At 42.5% G+C, this 20,991-nt stretch overlaps 1 protein-coding gene across 1 annotated transcript; it reads left to right on the plus strand.

The window, feature by feature from the left end:
• Positions 1-963: 963 nt before the first annotated feature.
• On the plus strand, positions 964-19,611 carry ssr2 (signal sequence receptor, beta). Its single transcript, XM_034202231.1, has 6 exons — positions 964-1,111; positions 1,742-1,902; positions 5,801-5,899; positions 9,853-9,961; positions 10,572-10,649; positions 19,114-19,611. Exons 2-6 carry the CDS (start codon positions 1,742-1,744, stop codon positions 19,222-19,224), a joined length of 558 nt encoding a protein of 185 aa, XP_034058122.1. The 5' UTR covers positions 964-1,111; the 3' UTR covers positions 19,225-19,611.
• The last annotated feature ends 1,380 nt before the right edge of the window (positions 19,612-20,991 follow it).

Consider the following 20,991-nt stretch of genomic DNA (forward strand, 5'->3'; position numbering starts at 1 on the left):
GCTGTCTAACAGTTACATTCATTTCTCACTTATTCTGACAATGTACTTAACCCCAAATAAAAGAACCTAATAAAAACAGTTGTTAAATAATAGTGAAGTCACGTTGTAATAACAATAACTCATCTCTCTCGCTTTTTTGATTTGTCTTTTTGTGCTTTGCCAAACGCCAAGGGTCCTATTTGGATTGCCGTCCGGAGTTGTCCAATATGGCGGACCATCTCGCACATGCGCACTACAGATCGGGCAGGAATGCAGATCGGGTAGATAGGCCCAATCCCAAACCACTCCCTCGACCCTACCCCTCCGTGATGGAGTGAACTCCGTCTGTAGCCACACTCGCAGCTCAACGAGGCTCCCTCCTGTCAGATGGAGGGAGTAAATACAGCAGCAAGCTTTGGGACAGCCTCCCCTCTCTCCGGCAGAAACAGGAAATGCCGTAACTGTATGTAACAACGGTTTCAAATCAGCATCTCTTAAACAAAAAGTTTAAATGAATAACTCAAATAAAACTCCAAACATCTTTCATTGTGTTTCAAAGCTCTTTTAGTTTTAAACCTGATGTTTATAAGCTTCTTAGTTTTTGCAACGGTCTGTAAATATACACAACTTTATAATAAAATGCACAATTGTACCTTTTTCTAGACTAAACACAGGTATGATCCTAAGTTAAAAACATATGAGGTTATCATGAGGTTGTTAACATCGCAGTTTATCAGTGGTTAGGGTCAGCTGGAACTACTTGTAAACAGCGTGTTTCCTGACGGACACACACAGCGTGACTCCGGTCAGGTAGAGACCGGTCTCAAGTCAGCTGCAGACTCGCTGTTTGAGGGCTTGATAGCCCACTCCGCCTCCACACTCGTTGCTTTGGAACAGCCCTCAATATGGCGGACCCTCCGCGTGAACGCGCAAACGGAGGGGTAGTGTGTAAGGGTAGGGTGTAAATAAACGTGTCTTGCCATATCGCCTCCAGGCAGCAGGGGGCGCTGCCGCCTCCCGCCCTCCGTAACTTCCTTGTCAGTACACGTCATGCAAACAGCAGCTTTGAGCTTCTGAGCATGCGCCTGTCCAACTCCTTCACTATCCGCGACTCGCACAGCAGCAGAACACGGTATGAGTCTGCTCCTCTATTTCTGTTAACTCTTCAAACTGCTCTCATTTTATAACTTGATATTTTATAATGACATACACCAACATTACTGCCTCAGTTTGTGTGGTGTAAACGCAGACCCTGGGCTTTGTTGTCCAGTTTAACTGGAGCTAACGATAGATAGCGTTGTGACTCGTATTGTACACGTATGCGTCAGGAACGGTCATCCCTCAGCACTGACTTCTAAATGTATTACTTTTACTTCAAATATTAATGAAGGCTCTTTTCCAACACTAGTATTGTGATTATTTTCTACGGATCAAGTTTGATCAAAATAGCTGCTCTCTTCAAAGCTAGCATGTTTCTTTTTATTATGCTGTTTAACTGATAACTGGGCTATTTCAAGTACACATTGAGCCTTCCTTAGCGTCTTTACATAGTTTAATGCACGTTGTAATTGTATTATCTTTTTTTATTTAAATATCCCGGGATTTCTTAATTTGTTTTCATTTGTTGTCCCCCTGAAACAGATGTGTAATTTGTGACACCAGCATTTATACTGATATGTTGACCCCAAACATCCCAACCTTGTAGCACTCTCTGCATTATTTGTCAGATTGTATTTGTTGATGTCTTCTTTTCTTTTCGAAGATGATGAAGACGCTTCATGTGCTTGTGGTCCTGGCTCTGCTGGCCCTGGCCTCCGGAGAGGAGGGGGCCCGTCTGCTGGCCTCTAAATCTCTGCTCAACCGCTACGCTGTGGAGGGCCGAGACCTCACTCTGCAGTACAACATCTACAATGTGGGCTCCAGGTCAGCACTGCCATATATACACCTCTCTATAACCCCTTATGCAGGACACCCTCATTCAAGATTCAAGGCTTTATTGTCATGTGCACAGTAGCTACAGTGTAGAAATGACAATGAAAAACTTAAGTCCCAGGGTCCTCCAACAGTGCAACATGAATATATATATATATATATTTATAGGACATAAAACGGATAAATAGTGCAAGAGAATGTTTTGAGATGTGCAAGCCATTCCACGCTCCATATGTTAGTCCCCGAACAGACCTAAATATGGAGTGTGGAATGGTACTTGAAGAGGTCCCAGTTCACCTCCTGGGCCCTGCCGTGGTGCCCTTGAGCAAGGCACCAGACATTTAAATAGTCCAAATACAAAGAGTCAACGGTATAGACTGTAAGTCCTTACTGTGACATTCTGCAGCTATTGATGAACTGTTCGTTATGAAATATTTCTCAGACATAGCTCCCCTAAAAAACTAGAAAGGGTTCCTTCCACATCTCCTACAGATCCTGCCCCCTGTGAAGCACAAGAGCAGAGCATGTTAGTGCTCTAGTGGCAGAGTACATCAAAGGGACACACTAGGCTCATCTCAATTGAATATTTCGCCGCCTCCTTTCCCTCACTCGTCCCTTCCTTGCGTCTTAGCCCCTCCTCCGTAAGACTCGAGGAAGAGACGCGAGGACAGAGGAGTCCTCAGGTATTAATTGGGATGTCCTCGTTCACTCCAGCGTCTCCATAAACAACGCCCTGTACTTCTGGTGGCGCAGTGCATCACCTGTCACTGGACTTCCCTCCACATCAATCCCTTCAAACCTGGGATTTAGTTTCTCATTGAAATGATTTCATCTCTTCCATTCTTCTCTTTATTATAGTTTTCTATGTATCATTTTCGGTCCTGTATTTGTTTTTCCAGGTATAACATTTCATTTAAATGTCACATGTCATGCTTTTCCGGTTAGTACCCGTCCCCTTGTGTGTTATGAAGGTTTTTATGCATGTAAACGGTGTGCAGAGTCAAAACCCCCAAAGTACACACAAGTAAACTCTAACACAGAAAATACCTCCCCAAAACGCCTCGTTGGAGATACCTCACTGTCCATTTAATTCTTCCGGGTACATCATGATGTCATGTCGTCCCCGGAACGAAATGGACCAATCCGTGGAGCCGTTACGTTACGTCCGCGGAGCCGTTACGTTAAGCCCCCGCTGATTGGTCCAAATTGACCAATCCACGGACTTCCTCACACACTCAGTGCAGGCAGCTCTGCTGATCTCTCCTCCCTGGCTGCAGGCTGATAACAGACAGTTGGGATCGCGGCGAAATTCTCTCTGCAGACCCATTCTCTCTGCAGACCCATTCTCTCTGCAAACCCATTCTCTCTGCAGACCCATTCTCTCTGCAGACCCGTTCTCTCTGCAGACCCATTCTCTCTGCAGACCCATTCTCTCTGCAGACCCGTTCTCTCTGCAGACCCGTTCTCTCTGCAGACCCGTTCTCTCTGCAGACCCGTTCTCTCTGCAGACCCATTCTCTCTGCAGACCCATTCTCTCTGCAGACCCATTCTCTCTGCAGACCCATTCTCTCTGCAGACCCCATTCTCTCTGCAGACCCATTCTCTCTGCAGACCCATTCTCTCTGCAGACCCATTCTCACACCGTTTATCAACCTTTTTCTTACTCAATATCAAGCCACACTTATTGTTTTTACTTCGGCTGTGACTTTGTGTGTGCTCAGGGTGAGTTTGGCTGTGTTTCGCTGTGTATCGCTAAACAAGGAAATCACACCTCCACGGAGCTCAGCGAGATTCACAACGTCCCGACTGGTCCCGACCAATCGGAGCACACTGGGCTCACAGGGAGGGGGGGGGCAAGAGCTGCAACGAGCCGTTTAGTGGAGAGAGTGAATACTGCTGAATACACATAGTTTACAGAGATGCTGTATGCGAAACCAATGTGAGTTTGGAAAATTGCACAGTATAAATCTATTCTAGTAGACCTCAACAATGGAATTATGATCAGTGGAAATGGCCATGACATGTGACCTTTAAGTTATAATCATAACAATAATAATAATTGATGGATTAATTTCCTTATGGTATTTGAGCTTGTTTCAGATCAGCTTTTGTATTAGATGTTGTTATTAAATTTGTCCTAGAGAAGAGACACAAATCACTCAAATATGTATTAGTTATGCTACCCGTATTTATATCCTAAATGTTTGACGTTCTGTGGGTCTGCCACACATGCGTCACAAAACACAAGTAAGAACTGTAAGTTATTTTATAATCAAAACATTATTATTGTATTTGTAAGTATATTTCACACACTTTAATGTTTTTATAGAGTATGATCTCCTCATTCGTTTAAGAGATTTTTGACTCTTAATGAAGCACTTTAAACATTTAATGACTCTGATCCTCCTTTAACGATCAGCTGCAGTGCAGCTGGGGGCGGAGCTCTGAGTCAGATCAGCTGCAGTGAGCAGAGGCTGTGAAGGTGGGGGTGGAGCTCTGAGTCAGATCAGCTGCAGTGATCAGAGGCTGTGAAGGTGGGGGTGGAGCTCTGAGTCAGATCAGCTGCAGTGATCAGAGGCTGTGAAGGTGGGGGTGGAGCTCTGAGTCAGATCAGCTGCAGTGATCAGAGGCTGTGAAGGTGGGGGTGGAGCTCTGAGTCAGATCAGCTGCAGTGATCAGAGGCTGTGAAGGTGGGGGTGGAGCTCTGAGTCAGATCAGCTGCAGTGATCAGAGGCTGTGAAGGTGGGGGCGGAGCTCTGAGTCAGATCAGCTGCAGTGATCAGAGGCTGTGAAGGTGGGGGCGGAGCTCTGAGTCAGATCAGCTGCAGTGATCAGAGGCTGTGAAGGTGGGGGTGGAGCTCTGAGTCAGATCAGCTGCAGTGATCAGAGGCTGTGAAGGTGGGGGCGGAGCTCTGAGTCAGATCAGCTGCAGTGAGCAGAGGCTGTGCAGGTGGGGGCGGAGCTCTGAGTCAGATCAGCTGCAGTGATCAGAGGCTGTGAAGGTGGGGGCGGAGCTCTGAGTCAGATCAGCTGCAGTGATCAGAGGCTGTGAAGGTGGGGGTGGAGCTCTGAGTCAGATCAGCTGCAGTGATCAGAGGCTGTGAAGGTGGGGGCGGAGCTCTGAGTCAGATCAGCTGCAGTGATCAGAGGCTGTGAAGGTGGGGGCGGAGCTCTGAGTCAGATCAGCTGCAGTGATCAGAGGCTGTGAAGGTGGGGGCGGAGCTCTGAGTCAGATCAGCTGCAGTGATCAGAGGCTGTGAAGGTGGGGGTGGAGCTCTGAGTCAGATCAGCTGCAGTGATCAGAGGCTGTGAAGGTGGGGGCGGAGCTCTGAGTCAGATCAGCTGCAGTGATCAGAGGCTGTGAAGGTGGGGGTGGAGCTCTGAGTCAGATCAGCTGCAGTGATCAGAGGCTGTGAAGGTGGGGGCGGAGCTCTGAGTCAGATCAGCTGCAGTGATCAGAGGCTGTGAAGGTGGGGGTGGAGCTCTGAGTCAGATCAGCTGCAGTGATCAGAGGCTGTGAAGGTGGGGGTGGAGCTCTGAGTCAGATCAGCTGCAGTGAGCAGAGGCTGTGAAGGTGGGGGTGGAGCTCTGAGTCAGATCAGCTGCAGTGAGCAGAGGCTGTGAAGGTGGTGAAGTAGTGAAAACAGTTCCGCGTAGTCTGCTCTCGTGTATCCTCCCTTTCGTCTCCTCTGGAAGCCTCCTCCCTCACCCCTCCTCGACTCCTCCGTGTGCATTTCAGCAATTGGGACGTCCTTCAACATGGCGTGTCTTGATCGATTTCCAGGTCAAGTCCCGGAGGAGGGGGAGAGACAGGAGTCGAGGAGGGACATTGAGATGAACCTACTGTTGTGTTGTCCTCTAATGTAATGTCCTCTCTCTGTCTCCACAGTGCTGCTCTGGAGGTGGAGCTGTCAGATGATTCTTTCCCCCCTGAAGACTTTGGAATCGTTTCAGGAATGCTGAATGTGAAATGGGACAGGATTGCACCGTATCCTTAAATCAAGTTATTGACCGTGCTCTCCCCCTACAGATGTTGGTGCTGTAGGATGAAGTCAGTAATCGTAGTACAGTGTTTCCCCTAGGATGGAGTCATAGCAGCGGTGCCAAGGCACGTGGGCACAGCATAATGTGAGCGCGGAGCGCGTGGAATTTTTTTGTGTGTGCGAAGTGCGCCCCGCCAATTTGTTTCTATGTGTCTGCCAGTTCAAGAAAGGCTCTTGAGCCCTAGTACCAGTGCCAGTTCTAGCCAATTTGCTGCCCTAGGCGAGATTTTATATATAAAGAATAAATGAAAAATCTCCACAAAAGACAAATACACTACAAAAACAGAAACTTATTGACATAGGTAATATACGTCAAAATGGCTTCAAATGTATTCAGTATTGTATGAACATGTTTGATTTGGGACGTAGACATCGCATCCTGGCGTAGTTTTGGCACAATTCCGTTGTACAGACCGACGTTAACAGCAGCCCTGTCTGTGTACACGGAGGTCCGGTGATCTAACCGCCTTCTTGAAAAGCTTCACAAGTACGTCGGTACGCAAATGCGCTTTGTGACACAAGTGACGGTACGCATTTCAGATTACGCACATAACCTGCGTACCAGTTATGTGCACCCCTGTACTACAGCAAAAGTATTCTCCGTCGGGACTTCCTGCAACAACACCACGCCGTTATCTTGATTCTGATTGGCTAGAAGACATTATCAAAGATGTTCTATTGAGAAGACGATCACTACGTGACAAAAGTTTTCAAAACCGTGGCTACTGAAATCAATCTTACTAACTGCTGTCTGTGCAATTTACTCCGCGCGAGTTGGCAGACTTTATTTTGCTTACTTTAACATCATTTTTCATGGTGGGGCTAAGCCATTTCTTGGTATGGGTGTAGCCTATCCCAGCCATACCCTGGCGCTGCCACTGGTGGGATGTATGGGGCGGGCCATTCTGCACATGCGTTAAATGCGTTAAATATTTTAACGCAATTAATTCAAAAAATTAATTACCGCCGTTAACGCGATAATTTTGACAGCATTAATAATAATATAGTCTAATATGGGTGACAACAGTGGCAGTTAATTGTATGTAACATTCTGAACAAATAATAGAACAATATGCATCCAAAACATATTAACAAAGTTTAAAACCAGGATACAATTAAAACAAATTAGGACCACTGTACACATATTGATACAACTGAAATGTCAGTGAGACCCCTGGGCTTGTTTGCCAGCTATTGGCGCACTGCTAACTTTCTCTGCGCACGAGAGGCTGAGATCTTATGCTAACCAATTTTGATTTATCTTGTATGTTTTGGATGAAATAATATGAATGGTATGGATGCGGGGGAAAAAAATTGAATTTGTTTTTGATAAAATATTTTTATATATTTATAATTTTGAAAATATTACGATAAACTCACAGCTATTTCGCGGCCCGGCAGTTATACGGCCCGGTACCGGTCCGCGGACCGGGGGTTGGGAACCCCTGCTCTAGGGGGTCTGGGGTATGCCCCCCCGGGAAGATTTTTTTTTAACATTTTAAAGTAAAATTCTTCAATGTGGTGCACTTTGAGCACACAATTACTAGAGACCTGATCTAGGGGGTACAACTCTAAAACACCCATATGAAAAAGATCGGTTTATATTTTAATAATCAAATAAGTATGTGAACATAACCAATAACCCATAGTCAATAACAAATTAATGTAACTTGTTTTATTTTTGTTGTTCATTTATATTTTATTTGACCTAGTTAACATTTATTTATTCATGCATATTTTTGTATCTCTCCAACTTTAAACGATATTTTTGGTTTACTGTCCTATAGTATACATTGGAATGATTTCAAACCTGTTTTTATTTATCCTAATAATTATAAAGGAGTGCCTTGGAAATATGTGTTTACATAATTTGTGGTCAAAACGTTTGAGACCCACTGAGATAACTTAGACTAAAGTGAACTATCTAAACCCTCAGAGTCCTTTACCTCACTGAGCCTCTCAGTCTGACAGGAGAGCTCTCCTCCACCCTGGTTGTAGAAACATCTACTTCTTATATCCGTTAGCGCAGATTCTAATAACAACAGCGCCAGTACCGGTGCGCCCTCTCGCTCGCACTTTGGCTGTGAGCTGCGGGCGCCGGATAAGCCAACATCCCCCACTTTCATCACTTACAGCGCCAATCGTACAGGGCAAATGAAAAGAGTAACCGGGGTGAAAAGGGTGTTACATTTACTTAATTATGAATGTTGTTACATCAAGGCCAAAAATTAGGATGATTTTTTCCCCTCCCAGAGCTACCAGCGCAGCGCCCCCCAGATCTGGCGCCCTAAGCGATGTCGCCCAACAATCAAAAACGAAAAAGGGTCGTCAAAAAACAGTTTTAAAAATATATATATATTTTTTGTTTTTGGGTACCTGGCTGGCGCCCCCTAGCAGCGGCACGCATATTTCAGCAGCGGCGCTGCACCGCCGCTATTCGTATATAGGGGAAACACTGTAGTAGGAACTAACTAACTAACTGACTGACACTGATTCCTCTGGCTGCCATTTTTAGCATTACAAACCTTTACTTTCACAAAAGGCATCTTAAAGTCAGCAGGGGAATGAGCCTGACGTCACAGACAAGCCAGCATGTGAATAAGAACACACACTTGTTTAGCACATGATCCAATCACTAAATCTGTCATTGTCACTAAGAAGACAATTGGGTTTTGAGGTTTTACTGAATTCATTCCCTACTTGGAGTGGACAGTCCATCGGTTTCCTGCTGAGAACCATGGCCTCAGATTTGGAGGTAGGGAATAAGTCCTTACCCCAAGTGAAGGAGTTCAAGTATCTCGGGGTCTTGTTCTCGAGTGAAGGAACAATGGAGCGTGAGATGGGCCGGAGAATCGGAGCAGCGGGAGCGGTACTGCAGTCGCTTTACCGCACCGTTGTGACGAAAAGGGAGCTGAGCCAGAAGGCAAAGCTCTCTGTCTACCGGGCCATTTTCGTTCCTACCCTCACCTATGGTCATGAAGGACGGGTCATGACCGAAAGAACGAGATCGCGGATACAAGCGGCCGAGATGGGTTTTCTCCGCAGGGTGGCTGGTGTCTCCCTTAGGGATAAGGTGAGAAGTTCGGTCATCAGGGAGGGACTCGGAGTTGAGCCGCTCCTCCTTCGCGTCGAAAGGAGCCAGTTGAGGTGGTTCGGGCACCTAGTTAGGATGCCACCTGGGCGCCTCCATAGGGAGGTGTTCCAGGCACGTCCAGCTGGGAAGAGACCAAGGGGTAGACCTAGAACCAGGTGGAGGGATTATATCTCTTCGCTGGCCTGGGAGTGCCTTGGGATCCCCCAGTCAGAGCTGGTTGATGTGGCCAGGGAAAAGAAAGTTTGGGGCTCTCTGCTGGAACTGCTACCCCACGGATAAGCGGGAGAAGATGGATGGTTTTACTGAATTGTTTTCAAATATTAGATTAGATTCAACTTTATTGTCAGTGCACAGAGTACAAGTACTAAGACATCGAAATACAGTTTGCATCTTAACAGAAGTGCAAAACAAGCAGTAAAGATCATAGTATAATGTTAATATGTACATCTGACAGTATGCACACAGTAAGGCAGTATTAACATTAGACATCACACTGGAAAGTTGATTTGAATGAAATGTTTTATGTAAACAGATTTCACATAATCGTAGTTGAACCTAATATTTTTAGTTTAAGCTTGATATTATTGCTTTCAACTAACCTAATACAGTTATGTGAAATCTGTTGACATAATTCATTTAATTAAAGTCAATGTTTTAGTTTTTTTTTATAGATCAGGTATAAATAAAAAATGATAATACAGCCACAATACAAAATAAATAGGAATATATTATAGATCGTTATTGGCATTTTAAAATTGTGTGTGTGTGTGTTCAAGTTGTTGGATTTAACTGTTGACCTTCCAGAGCAAGCAATGTCTCTCACACCGTGGTGCTGCGCCCCCTGAAGGCCGGGTACTTCAACTTCACCTCGGCCTCTGTCAGCTACCTGGCCCAGGAGGGAGGACAAGTGCTGGTAACAGCTGTTTATCATCTCAGTGGATTCATGCAGTGACTGTGTGCAGGCATGACCAGACGGTGTTAGAGGGGCTGGACACATTTGTTTTAAAGGGCATGCCGGTGGTTTTTGTTACTTTTACATAAATCTATTCCTGGAATAACTACATTTTACATATCTACAGGAGAAAGGACATGTACCACAAAGTTATAGTATAAAATGTTCTAGATAAGTTAGACTGTTCTATTAAAAAGACAATATATTACAGAAACATATATACAATAAAGGCATTCAGATTAGGCCTCAGAAATAACGGGCAATAAGAAGATGCTGATTTTATACGGCTAAGATATGTGTGCCAACAAATTAGTTTAACATAATTCACATATGTCATAATTAGGCAAACAATTGTTAAAGCAACACATGCACTTTAGATAATGTGTATTAGACACAGGTTTTTGTTGTTTTTTTTGCTTTATGTTCGACAATATGATTGAGTTGTAAATAAAGTACATTCTCATTCTCTTGCAAAAAGGCTGATGCTCAAACCCCCTCTGAGGTCTATCTGTGCACGTGCCTGACTGTGTGTGTGTGTAGTGAATAAACCTCACGTGTGTGTTCCCCTCAGGTGGGCTACACCAGTGCCCCCGGACAGGGAGGCATCCTGGCTCAGAGGGAGTTCGACCGACGCTTCTCCCCCCACTATGTGAGTGTTGCTCTCTCTGCTTCCTCCTCACTGAGTGCTCTGACCTGTGGTGATGTCATCTCAACCTCTGCAGTGCTTCCTGTTCAGTAGTGGACATAACACAGGAGAAGTCAAACCAGTCTGTTAAATGTCATTATGAAACAGGGCTGTAGTTATTGGATCCCTGCATGATATGGAACATTTCTTAACAGCCTACTTTAAACTTCTTATGACAGGGGTGGATAATTATTCTAACCCTAACCCTGATTTATGTCATCTGACTTATTTCCTTTCATTTTTATTTGTTCCGTTCATGGTATGCAAAACTTAATGTATAATAATTGTTAACAAAACATGTCTCTGTAAACACACCATTAAGCGAAAAGGAGCAGGGAGAAGAAAATCAATCTTATATTACCTGCCCCTTTCTAAAGGAAAAATAGAAATGGATGGTCTGTCCTTCATATTTCTTTTTTCACAGCCAAACATAACAGTATCTTAGGATACTAAGAGAAACACTAAAAATACTTATTTCCCACTTGACGGTTAACGGAAAGAAACAAAACAACAAAAAACGTATGATGGATGTGTTGTTGAATGATCTGAAATCCATTCCTACTCAGCTAAAAGGCTGTTCTGATGGTCCCACGTAGCGAGCAAAGAAGCTTGGCTCTTGTCATGAGAGCATGGTACAAAATCAAGTTAACCATGAACGTCTTTATTATTAAAAAGTAGCACAATAAACATGTTTTACTACCATGCTGTGATCAAACTGGCCTGCCTGTTTTTAGCTTCAGCTTAGCTTACTCTAATGCAGTCTCATAAAACAGGGCTGTTTTTCATCTCACTGTCTTGTCATTTTATACTGAATACACGTCACACTACTAGAGCAGGGGTTCCCAAACTTTGCCATGCCAAGGACCCCCATAGCATTATCCTCTGGCGGGGACACCCCTGTTGCAATAAAAAAAAAAAATGATGTGTACAAGTGCCTCGTGATGGAACATGCAGTGCGTTGCCACTACACTTGGGGCCTTCTGCCTGATCGAAGCTGTCACTCTGCTTTCTTTGCCTGTCATAGCCGCTGCCCCATCTGAACACACACCCACACAACGAGACAAGTCAAGTCCATTTGAGATGACGTACTCATCTAAAACTTGGAAAATGTCTCTTCCTGTGGTCCTACCTTCCAGTGCTTTGAAAAATAATATTTCCTCAACAAAGTTGTCTTCTGAAATAAATCTGATGTTTGCAAGCAATTCTGCGACATTTGCTACATCCGTGCTCTCATCCAGCTGCAGAGCGAAACATTCACTAGCTCTCACTTGCTCCAAAAGCTGAGCAGATTTTCACTCTCAGTAGCGGCAGCTCGATTCTGATTGGCTTGAAGGGCGGTCGTGTGATTCAAAAACAAAAAATATTAAAAGATTGGCATCAAAGGACACATAGATTGATAGATTAAAAAAAATTCAACTTTAAAAAAAAAAAAAAAAATCCCGTTTCCCTCAAACTTTGCGTGACCCCCTTGGCGCTCCCTGGTGGCCCCCCGGGGGGTCGGGGCCCCCACTTTGAAAAACACTGTACTAGTGAAATTCCTCGATTCTTGATACCAATACAATGCTACTGTAAAAACCAAACCATAATTCAATGTACTTCAACATACACTTAATTGTTGGCAAACTCGTTTTTGTTAAATAGGTAAACGGGTCATAATTCCCCCAGTATTATCTTTTCTACTTTTTTTCTCACTAAAAGTACATTTAACAAGAACACATCATGATAAGCTTCTTGAATTTGGATTTCAAGTCAATAGACTTCATAATGCAACTCTAGGAGCCTCCAATCACCAGCTGCTGACGGCTCTCTCTGAATTAGGTCCCTCCTCCTTGTAACTAACAATGTAGCATCATCAGGGCTGCGTCGATAGTGACTTTCAGGGTTCGTACGGGTGCTTGAAATCCTTGAAAATGCTTGAAATTTGACGTGGTGTTTTCAAGGTTGGGAAAGTGCTTGAATTTTGGGAATGGTGCATGAAATTGAGATAAAGTGCTTGAATTTTGGGAATGGTGCATGAAATTGAGATAAAGTGCTTGAAAATGTAAATGCTTTACTTTTACATTAAATTGCTGTCTGACTGAATAGTTCGCTTTTTAGATTAAAATAAAATAATTGCTTCGCTTCTACATAAAACAGCTCCGCTGCGGCCTTCCCGCGCTATGCGCGCGACCTACATGTGTTTGTGTTGCGTGTGACCTGGGCATTCTGATGAGAGTGATCGATGACTGTGTGCCAGGAGGTTGCCGTTTCAACGAGCGTTGGCTAGCAGAAGACAAATACAAGCCATGGCTAAGACGAGGGTCAAGCCCACGAGTAGCCTCCTGCAAAGTTTGCAAAAATAACGATGCGAGAGTCTGCGCTGACGAGCCACATGAAAGGTACGCCGTAGTAGAGCATTTTAGATTAGGCTAACGTTGCATGTTACGTTTGTTTAAGCTAACGTTAGCTAGCTGAATAGCGAACTCCATGAGGGATAATAATAATTGCAGGGGACAATCATTTCAGAGGAGCGTACCTATGTTATGTGCGTTACAGTCGCCATTGTGTGGTGTTCAGAGAATGAAGCACTCACGGCATTTCGTGTTATAGTCACGAAATATAATCTATTGATTCGACACAGAGCGATTTTGAAAGCAATGTATTTCTACTGGTAGTATGTTTCGTGCCTAAACCAAATGTGACTTGCTCTCTCGAAATCAGTCACATTGACCCGAAGACACATCTTCGTTTGTATTACTGGTCTGGGGGAAACTCGCGAGTGTGTGTGTCTGTATTTTTGCGTTTGCCTACGTATAGGAAACACTCACAAGAAACACCGGCTGTTGTTATGCTTGCTGAGATGTTACATTAGTCCGTTCTCTGCTTGTAATTATGCCGAAGCTTCAAAGTTGTATTTATCATCTGAATTTGCCGAAACGAGTTTAATATTCTGAAAGCCAAGACTTTGTTTATTTGAAAACAGATGAAAACAAACTGTCTTTTATATAAAATTGAAGTATTATACAAGTAAAACTACATGTTGCTTTAATCCCATGTAATTGTAGAATGAACACAGTCTTCCTTTGAAGATGTCTAAGTCAGGTGTCTTGAGTAGTCAAAATTACCTAAAATCATTGTTCACATTTGTAAATATTATTTTCCACTTGTTACCATTGTGAGTCTATTTCTATGCAGCTCTGTGTGATTTTGTGGCTACAATTCAGACTGATACGCTACCAGAGGTGGAGAAGTATTCAGATCTTGTACTTGAGTAAAAGTAGAAGTACTCAGATCTTGTACTTGAGTAAAAGTAGAAGTACCAGAGTGTAGGAATACTCTGTTACAGTAAAAGTCCTGCATTCAAAATGTTCCTCAAGTAAAAGTAGAAAAGTATTCTCATCTAAATATAGTTAAAGTAACGACAGTAAAAGTAGTCGTTGTGCAGATTGGTCCATTTCAGAATAATATATATGATATGTTTTATAATGATTGATCATGAAAGTGTTCTCAAAGCTGGTAAAGGTGCAGCTAGTTTGAATGACTCTGTATACTGCAGGGTAGCTTGTGGCAGAGATGTTCACAAGTCTTTTTTTGCAAGTCCAAGTCAAGTCTCAAGTCTTTGTGGGGTGAGACTTGATCAAGTCTCAAGTCTTTGGTCACAAGTCCAAGTCAAGTCTCAAGTCTCTAAAAAATAAAAGTCTTATGTCTCTTCTGGTTGTAATAAGCCTTCTATTGTCTGCTGCTATCCAGTCTGTTAAGAATACTGCACAGCTATATCTAAGAAATTCAAAGCATGTACTGTATTATTATCACTCCTATATCTATTAGCATACAGTATCAGTACTGATTAGTTGTTTGTTATATGATCACTTTAAACAGGCTATTGCAATGCAATATGAGGAAAAACATCACACTTTAGCTAAATGCAAACAACTTATAAGCAAAACACTTCAGAATCAGAATCACAAATACTTTATTAATCCCCCGCAGGGAAACTGTGTTAAAAGTACTTAAAAGAAAACATTTGTTCTTTGCAACTAAAAAACTATTGCTGCAATATTATCTGAAATATACTGAACTGGTGATATTAAAACATGACCTGTTCCAAAAGAGATATCTACCATTAACACCATTTACCAGCCAAATGCTGGTAAATCATGCAAGTGGCTGGTACTGTATGTTGCACGCACCAGCCAAAAATAACAATGGCAATCTATTGAGTGGCTGGTAACATTTCAACATTCACTAGGCTAGCCATTTGGCCAGTGGACAAAAATGTTAAAATGTGACCTCTGCAACCGTATTGTTTAATTACACTGGGTCTCTAATGACATCTTTTAAGTCTACTATAAATAAACATATTCCTCTATCCTCTCACTCAAACCCAGTGTAATGGTAACCTGATAAACCTGTAACATTAACGTTACGTGGTCAACAATAAACCTGTAACCTGCCTATAAACCGACAGATGTATTTATGTATGTAACTATGTATTTTTCTACGTTTAACGTTAGCCAGTAGATGGTGGCAGCGGAACGTAATGATTAACGTTACCGACCTTTTTTATGTCATGTCAAGAGTTGGATGTCAACGCCACTCAACGCAAACAAGTGTGACAAGCAAACATTCACTCATCTGTTCAAATATTCAGTTACAAAGCTAGTAGCAAGCTAAGTTAACATTACATAGCTGATGCTGAGCTAAACATGTTTGCTAACCGTCCATATGCGTTAATGTGACTCTCCGGGTGAGTTTTCAAGTGCTTGATGAAATTTGACGTTGTTGCACCAGCATCCTTGATTTTAATATTGCAGACTTTGCAGTGTGCGCTCCTTTTGTTGGTGCCGCCGGCGTTTTGTTCGAAGTTTTTATAGTTGAACCTAATTACAAGCGGTACAGCTGCAGGTGTGCGGCCTGTCGCCATGGTGTTACCATGATGTCAATGTTAAAGGTGGGGTAGGTAAGTTTGAGAAACCGGCTCGAGATACACTTTTGTTATACTCCATGGAATGCTCTTAACATCCCGATCGCCGGCCCGGCTAAAGTAACTGGATGGCCTACCTGCCTGTCAGCCTTCCATCGGGGCACAAACTTATCTCGTGCCCTCATTGGTCATATGCGCGTTCGTGTGTGTTGGAGGAGGAGCTCTGTGAGGAAGTGGCAGATTTTCTCCGGTTGTGTATTTTCAAATTCTAGCGATCTCGAGCCGGTTTCTCAAACTTACCTACCCCACCTTTAATACGCCAAAAATAGAAAACACAATGATTGTTCACGAGTCCCAAAACACGAGTCCAAGTCGAGTCCGAAGTCTTTTGAGCAGGAGTCCAAGTCAAGTCTGAAGTCTCTGTGTGTGCGACTTAAGTGCGACTCGAGTCCGAGTCACAGACTCGAGTCCCCATCTCTGGCTTGTGGATTTACTCCAGGTGGAACTAAAGTCTGATTCAACACTTGATTATATTTCACATCATTCATCCACATCTGTGAAGTAACTAAAGGTATTAAATACATGTAGTGGAGGAAAAGTACAACATTTACCTCTGACTTATGTTCACTGCCAACTAGGGCTGTGCGATTATGGCAAAAATCATAATCACGATTATTTGGGTCAATAATTGATATCACGATCATTTTGACGATTATTCATTGACCATTTATTGAACTTTAAAACGAATAATATTTTACCAATAAACAAGATCAACAAATATGTTGGAGCGCACTTCCAAAACCATACTAAACATATATTATTAATATGATAAATAAAAATAAATTAGACCAAAATAAATGAAATCAAACATGTTGCAGTGCACTGTCACAACCTACTGAAAACTCCTTAACATATAGCCAACATTTTGGTAAAACATATTCATTATTCCACTCAGTTAAACGTTGAAGGCTGGCCAACCGTCATGGTCCAGAAGTAAACAGGAAATAAATGTTGAACTACAATTTAAGACCAAATAAAAATGTTTAGGCCACCATGGCAAATGCTGGTAGGGCTGCTCATGTCATCTCTTAAAGATGTTTTGCAAGAAACACCAGCCTGTTGACATGGTCTGGTTTCAGAGATGAGCGCAGGCAGGTGACAATATTGCCACCTGTACTGAAGACCCTCAGCCACGCCCTGACACATGGGGTGACGCCGGCCAATCACAAAGCTTTGATGCGTTCAAGTGCATTATTCTGGCACAGGAAGATTATGTTACAGGACATAAAACAGAATATTGTTGTTCTATTTTTAGACGCATCTCGCGATCGACTGGTTGGGCACCCCTGGGCTAGACCATAGGTCCGTTGTGGTGGCAAAGTAGTCAGCTGAAGCCACATCTCTCTCAACTTCCCCACGGCATTTGTCACATAATACCGAATGAAATAATACCGAGACGGCATCGCGTAACGCTTGTCCAACGTGTTGACAAGTTGCTTAAAGCCCTCGTTGCTAACTGGGCACATATCTTTAGCGATGTGAAATGTAATGGCACCTGTAATATCTCTGTGTCTCTGCGAGCTCGTCGCGTAGGCCGTTGCTCTGTACAATGCGTCCTGAATCGATGACTGTGATGATGTGGTGGATGAAGTCGAGCGGGCATCTGCTTTTTGTTGTATTACTGCCCGGTCGTATTGCACTTTGTGGTTGTATTTCAGATGATTAAAGAGATTGGTTGTGTTAGCGTGTGGTGCCAACACAACCTGGTAACAAATCCTGCACTGTAGGCCTACTTTCTTTTGCTCCACGTCGGACTCCTGAAAGCCAAAGTACTTCCAAATAGTGGAAATAGTTGTACCCTTCTTTTTAACGAGTTGCTGCTCTTGTTCTGACATCTGCGCTTGCGCTGAACACTCACAACACATATCACTCCTACGTGGCCGAGTGGGCTTTTAGGGAGGGGCGAAGCGCACCCAGCAAAATAATCGTATTTTGTCAATTATGCTGTTTTCATAATCGTCCCAAGCCATAATCGTAATTGCGATTAAAATACGATTAATTGCACAGCCCTACTGCCAACCTAAAAGTACCTCAACAATAGTAATCAATAATGTATTGAAAAGTTATTTGGCTGATTGTTTTATATTTGGCTCAGACAGGTTATATGGGAGGCCCAGTCTACGTACAGATCACTAATTTTGAAATATTAAACTTGGCTTTATTTTCTTTAATGGTTTCGTCCTCGTGTAGAATGCTATCACGAAACACACATTTGGTTGTTTATAGCATAAAGAACATCTGATTTAATGTGAGGTAGGGAAATAATCATTTGAGTATGTGTATATAAATAAGTAATTTACAACAGCTGTAAAATGCTTGAAAAGCTGTAAAATGCACCTTGAAAATGCTTGAAAAGTGCTTGAATTTGACTTTGGAAAAGGTGTAAGAACCCGGGACTTTACTGTTTCCCAAAAAAAAATGGTATTCTCCCAGGATGGCGCTGGGGTTGATTCCTGAGGTAGAAAACTGAGTACCATCACATTTTGGCATCGACTTGTTTCCAAAAGATCAATTCCTCATATATCCCTAATACTGAGAGGCGTTTTTAGGTTAACTTTACCCTCGGGTATATCAACACAAAATCCCTTTTCATTATTTAACAGCTATTAACTAGAGCTTTTTTTTTATTGTTTTTTAGTCGTCCTTACAGAGGGACATGTTATCCTTTCTTTTGGTATTATCCTTTGCATCATTTGTGTGTGTGTGTGTGTGTGTGTGTGTGTGTGTGTGTGGTGTGTGTGTGTGTGTGTGTGTGTGTGTGTGTGTGTGTGTGTGTGTGTGTGTGTGTGTGTGGTGTGTGTGTGTGTGTGTGTGTGTGTGTGTGTGTGTGTGTGTGTGGTGTGTGTGTGTGTGTGTGTGTGTGTGTGTGTGTGTGTGTGTGTGTGTGTGTGTGTGTGTGTGTGTGTGTGTGTGTGTGTCACTTTTTGTATTAAGCAGAAACATAATTTGTGTATATATATTATATTATGTAAAGGACAATACAAAAAGAAAGAGGATAACAATTCATAATCCATACATTTGTATACATTTCTTTACATAACATGTCATCTTTTGAAACGGAATTGACATGGAGTACTCCTTGTGGTCTACCAATACCTCAAGGTGTGCATACATGCACCATCATATTTGACATGAAGGATCAGCAGCTCTCTGAACAGTTCCTCCTTTAGCATTGTGAACAGAAACGATCCACAGGTCTGAGATCAGTAGGTCACGGAGGGAAGATATCCATTACTTGATAAATATAGTAGGTGGGGGTTTCCATGGTGTTATGATGATATTTGTACATTTGTAGATATGATAGTATATGAATTAAAGTAGCTGTTGGTAAAAGTGTTCATGGTTATGGAGAGCGAGAAACTAAAACTGGAGTTGCAAAAAGAGTTTTAACAAAAGGCAGATCATTAGAAGAGTACTTCTGACTCTGTTGGCTGTGGTTTGACCCCTCTCATGTTTCCCCTCCAGCTGGACTGGGCTGCGTTCGGCGTGATGACTCTGCCCTCCATCGGCATCCCTCTGCTGCTCTGGTACTCCAGCAAGAGGAAGTACGACTCACCGAAGGCCAAGAAGAACTGAGAAGACGAGTGGGGGAGGGGGGGTGGGAGTCAAAGGTGTTAATGGGCACAGGATCTCTGAATAGCTTAACCCATATTGGGGTTGAAAAGTACAGTGACCAAGAAACGTAATTGTGATTTGATAAAGCAAGTGGCGTCAATAAGAGAACTTTGAACAGGAAGTAGAACATGGTGAACAGTTTGTGGTTTCCAAACCATGACCATGTACAGAGCGCTCTCTGTTCTCACCTGATGGCTGTTCCTTCAGATCTGCAAACTGCTTCATGTAACAGAACAATTGCAAGTAACACCATTTTGTAATTGTGTAGCTGAATTCAGATTTGAAGTTTATCGCCAGTTATTTAACTTCAAGAGAAATGTAATAAAAACGGGCTTTTTTTTTTCTAAAGCTGTCTGATTTATTTTGGGGGTTTTACATTCCTACCTTTACCATGATAAAGAAATAAGAATAATGTCATCCTGTGCTTTGGAACACAGCATGCAGTCAGGACATGTGAATAAAAGGCATTGAACACATGTTGTAGCAGCAGCAGGGAGAAGGCAACTTTAAAGAAGAACTGAGATGAGAAACAGCTTGGTTTCGCTCTAAGCTGTTTGTGTCGTGACTACTACTACTGTACATCACACTTGGCTGATGCTTTTATCCAAAGAGGCTGCAGATATATTCACTTCAAGTCATACCATAGTACACAGACATGGAGGCGTGTGGTGCAGTGGATAGAGCCTTGGTGTTGGGATCAGGGAGCACAGGTTCAAACCCCACTGCAGTAAACATGTCGTTGTGTCCCTGAGACTCTTCACCCCAAATTGCTCCTGTGGGGATTGCCCTCAGTGTTGAGTATGTGAGTCGCTTTGCATAGAAGCGTCTAACAAGTGACATGTCATGTAATGTAATGGTAAGTGCTGGTGAATTATTTACCAGGCCTAAGCTAACTCTTTAAAGTGCCTTTTTTTAATAATACCGTTCTTATCCACTGAATGTTCTGAAGTCTCTAGAAGTGGCTCCACATTCACAAACTACTTAGGACATAAAAGTTGGTTAGTTATAAAAAGCAAAATAATTAAATATTCTTTAATAATATTCAACTCTTAAAAAAGACATTCTACATGACAATTACTTAGCTGATAATATTCCATGTAGTACTTAAGATTATTCACAAATTGTCCATTGTGCAGAATATGTACTGTTTTAGTATTTTGATGCTAATACTTTTGTACTTTTACTTAAGTATTTGTTTTAACTCAGGACTACTTATTATTATGAGACATAATATGTTATACTTTTACATACATCTGTCAACTGTTTCCACCTCTGGTTGTGACTGACACTCTTCATGTAGCTCATCTACCTGCTTAGAGAAGCCTCTGGCACTTCAGCTGATTCCTTAGTCAAGATATCACTAGATGAGAAAAGAAGAAATACATGAACTGAATGCTCCTCACTTCCCATGATGCTGTTCTTCTCCAGATGACCTTAAACTCCCAAAGACCCCACCTGCCCTGTTGTAAAGTGTTTATTTGCAGCCATGTTGCTTGTATAAAAGCTGTGCTGTGGAGCATCTAAAGCAAAACATATATTTTGTAATCAATATTCTACATACATTGTTTTGTCACAGCAACATTTGACAGTCAATCAAGAATTACAAAACGTTCGTAAAAATAGAAGAAATACAAATTAAATGAAAATAAACATAACAAATACAAACAATATATACATATTCTTCTAATATACATTTATTCTGAAGAGTATCCACTAGGGGTGTAACGG

Source organism: Gymnodraco acuticeps, unplaced genomic scaffold (assembly GCF_902827175.1).
Source record: "Gymnodraco acuticeps unplaced genomic scaffold, fGymAcu1.1, whole genome shotgun sequence".
NCBI lineage: Eukaryota > Metazoa > Chordata > Actinopteri > Perciformes > Bathydraconidae > Gymnodraco > Gymnodraco acuticeps.

Excerpts from the sequence above, each read along its gene's own strand:
- ssr2 (XM_034202231.1), top strand. The coding sequence starts at position 1,742 with ATGATGAAGACGCTTCATGTGCTTGTGGTCCTGGCTCTGCTGGCCCTG. Across the intron at positions 9,962-10,571 it reads AGGAGGGAGGACAAGTGCTG|GTGGGCTACACCAGTGCCCC; the intron begins GTAACAGCTGTT and ends TGTTCCCCTCAG. Across the intron at positions 10,650-19,113 it reads GACGCTTCTCCCCCCACTAT|CTGGACTGGGCTGCGTTCGG; the intron begins GTGAGTGTTGCT and ends TTTCCCCTCCAG.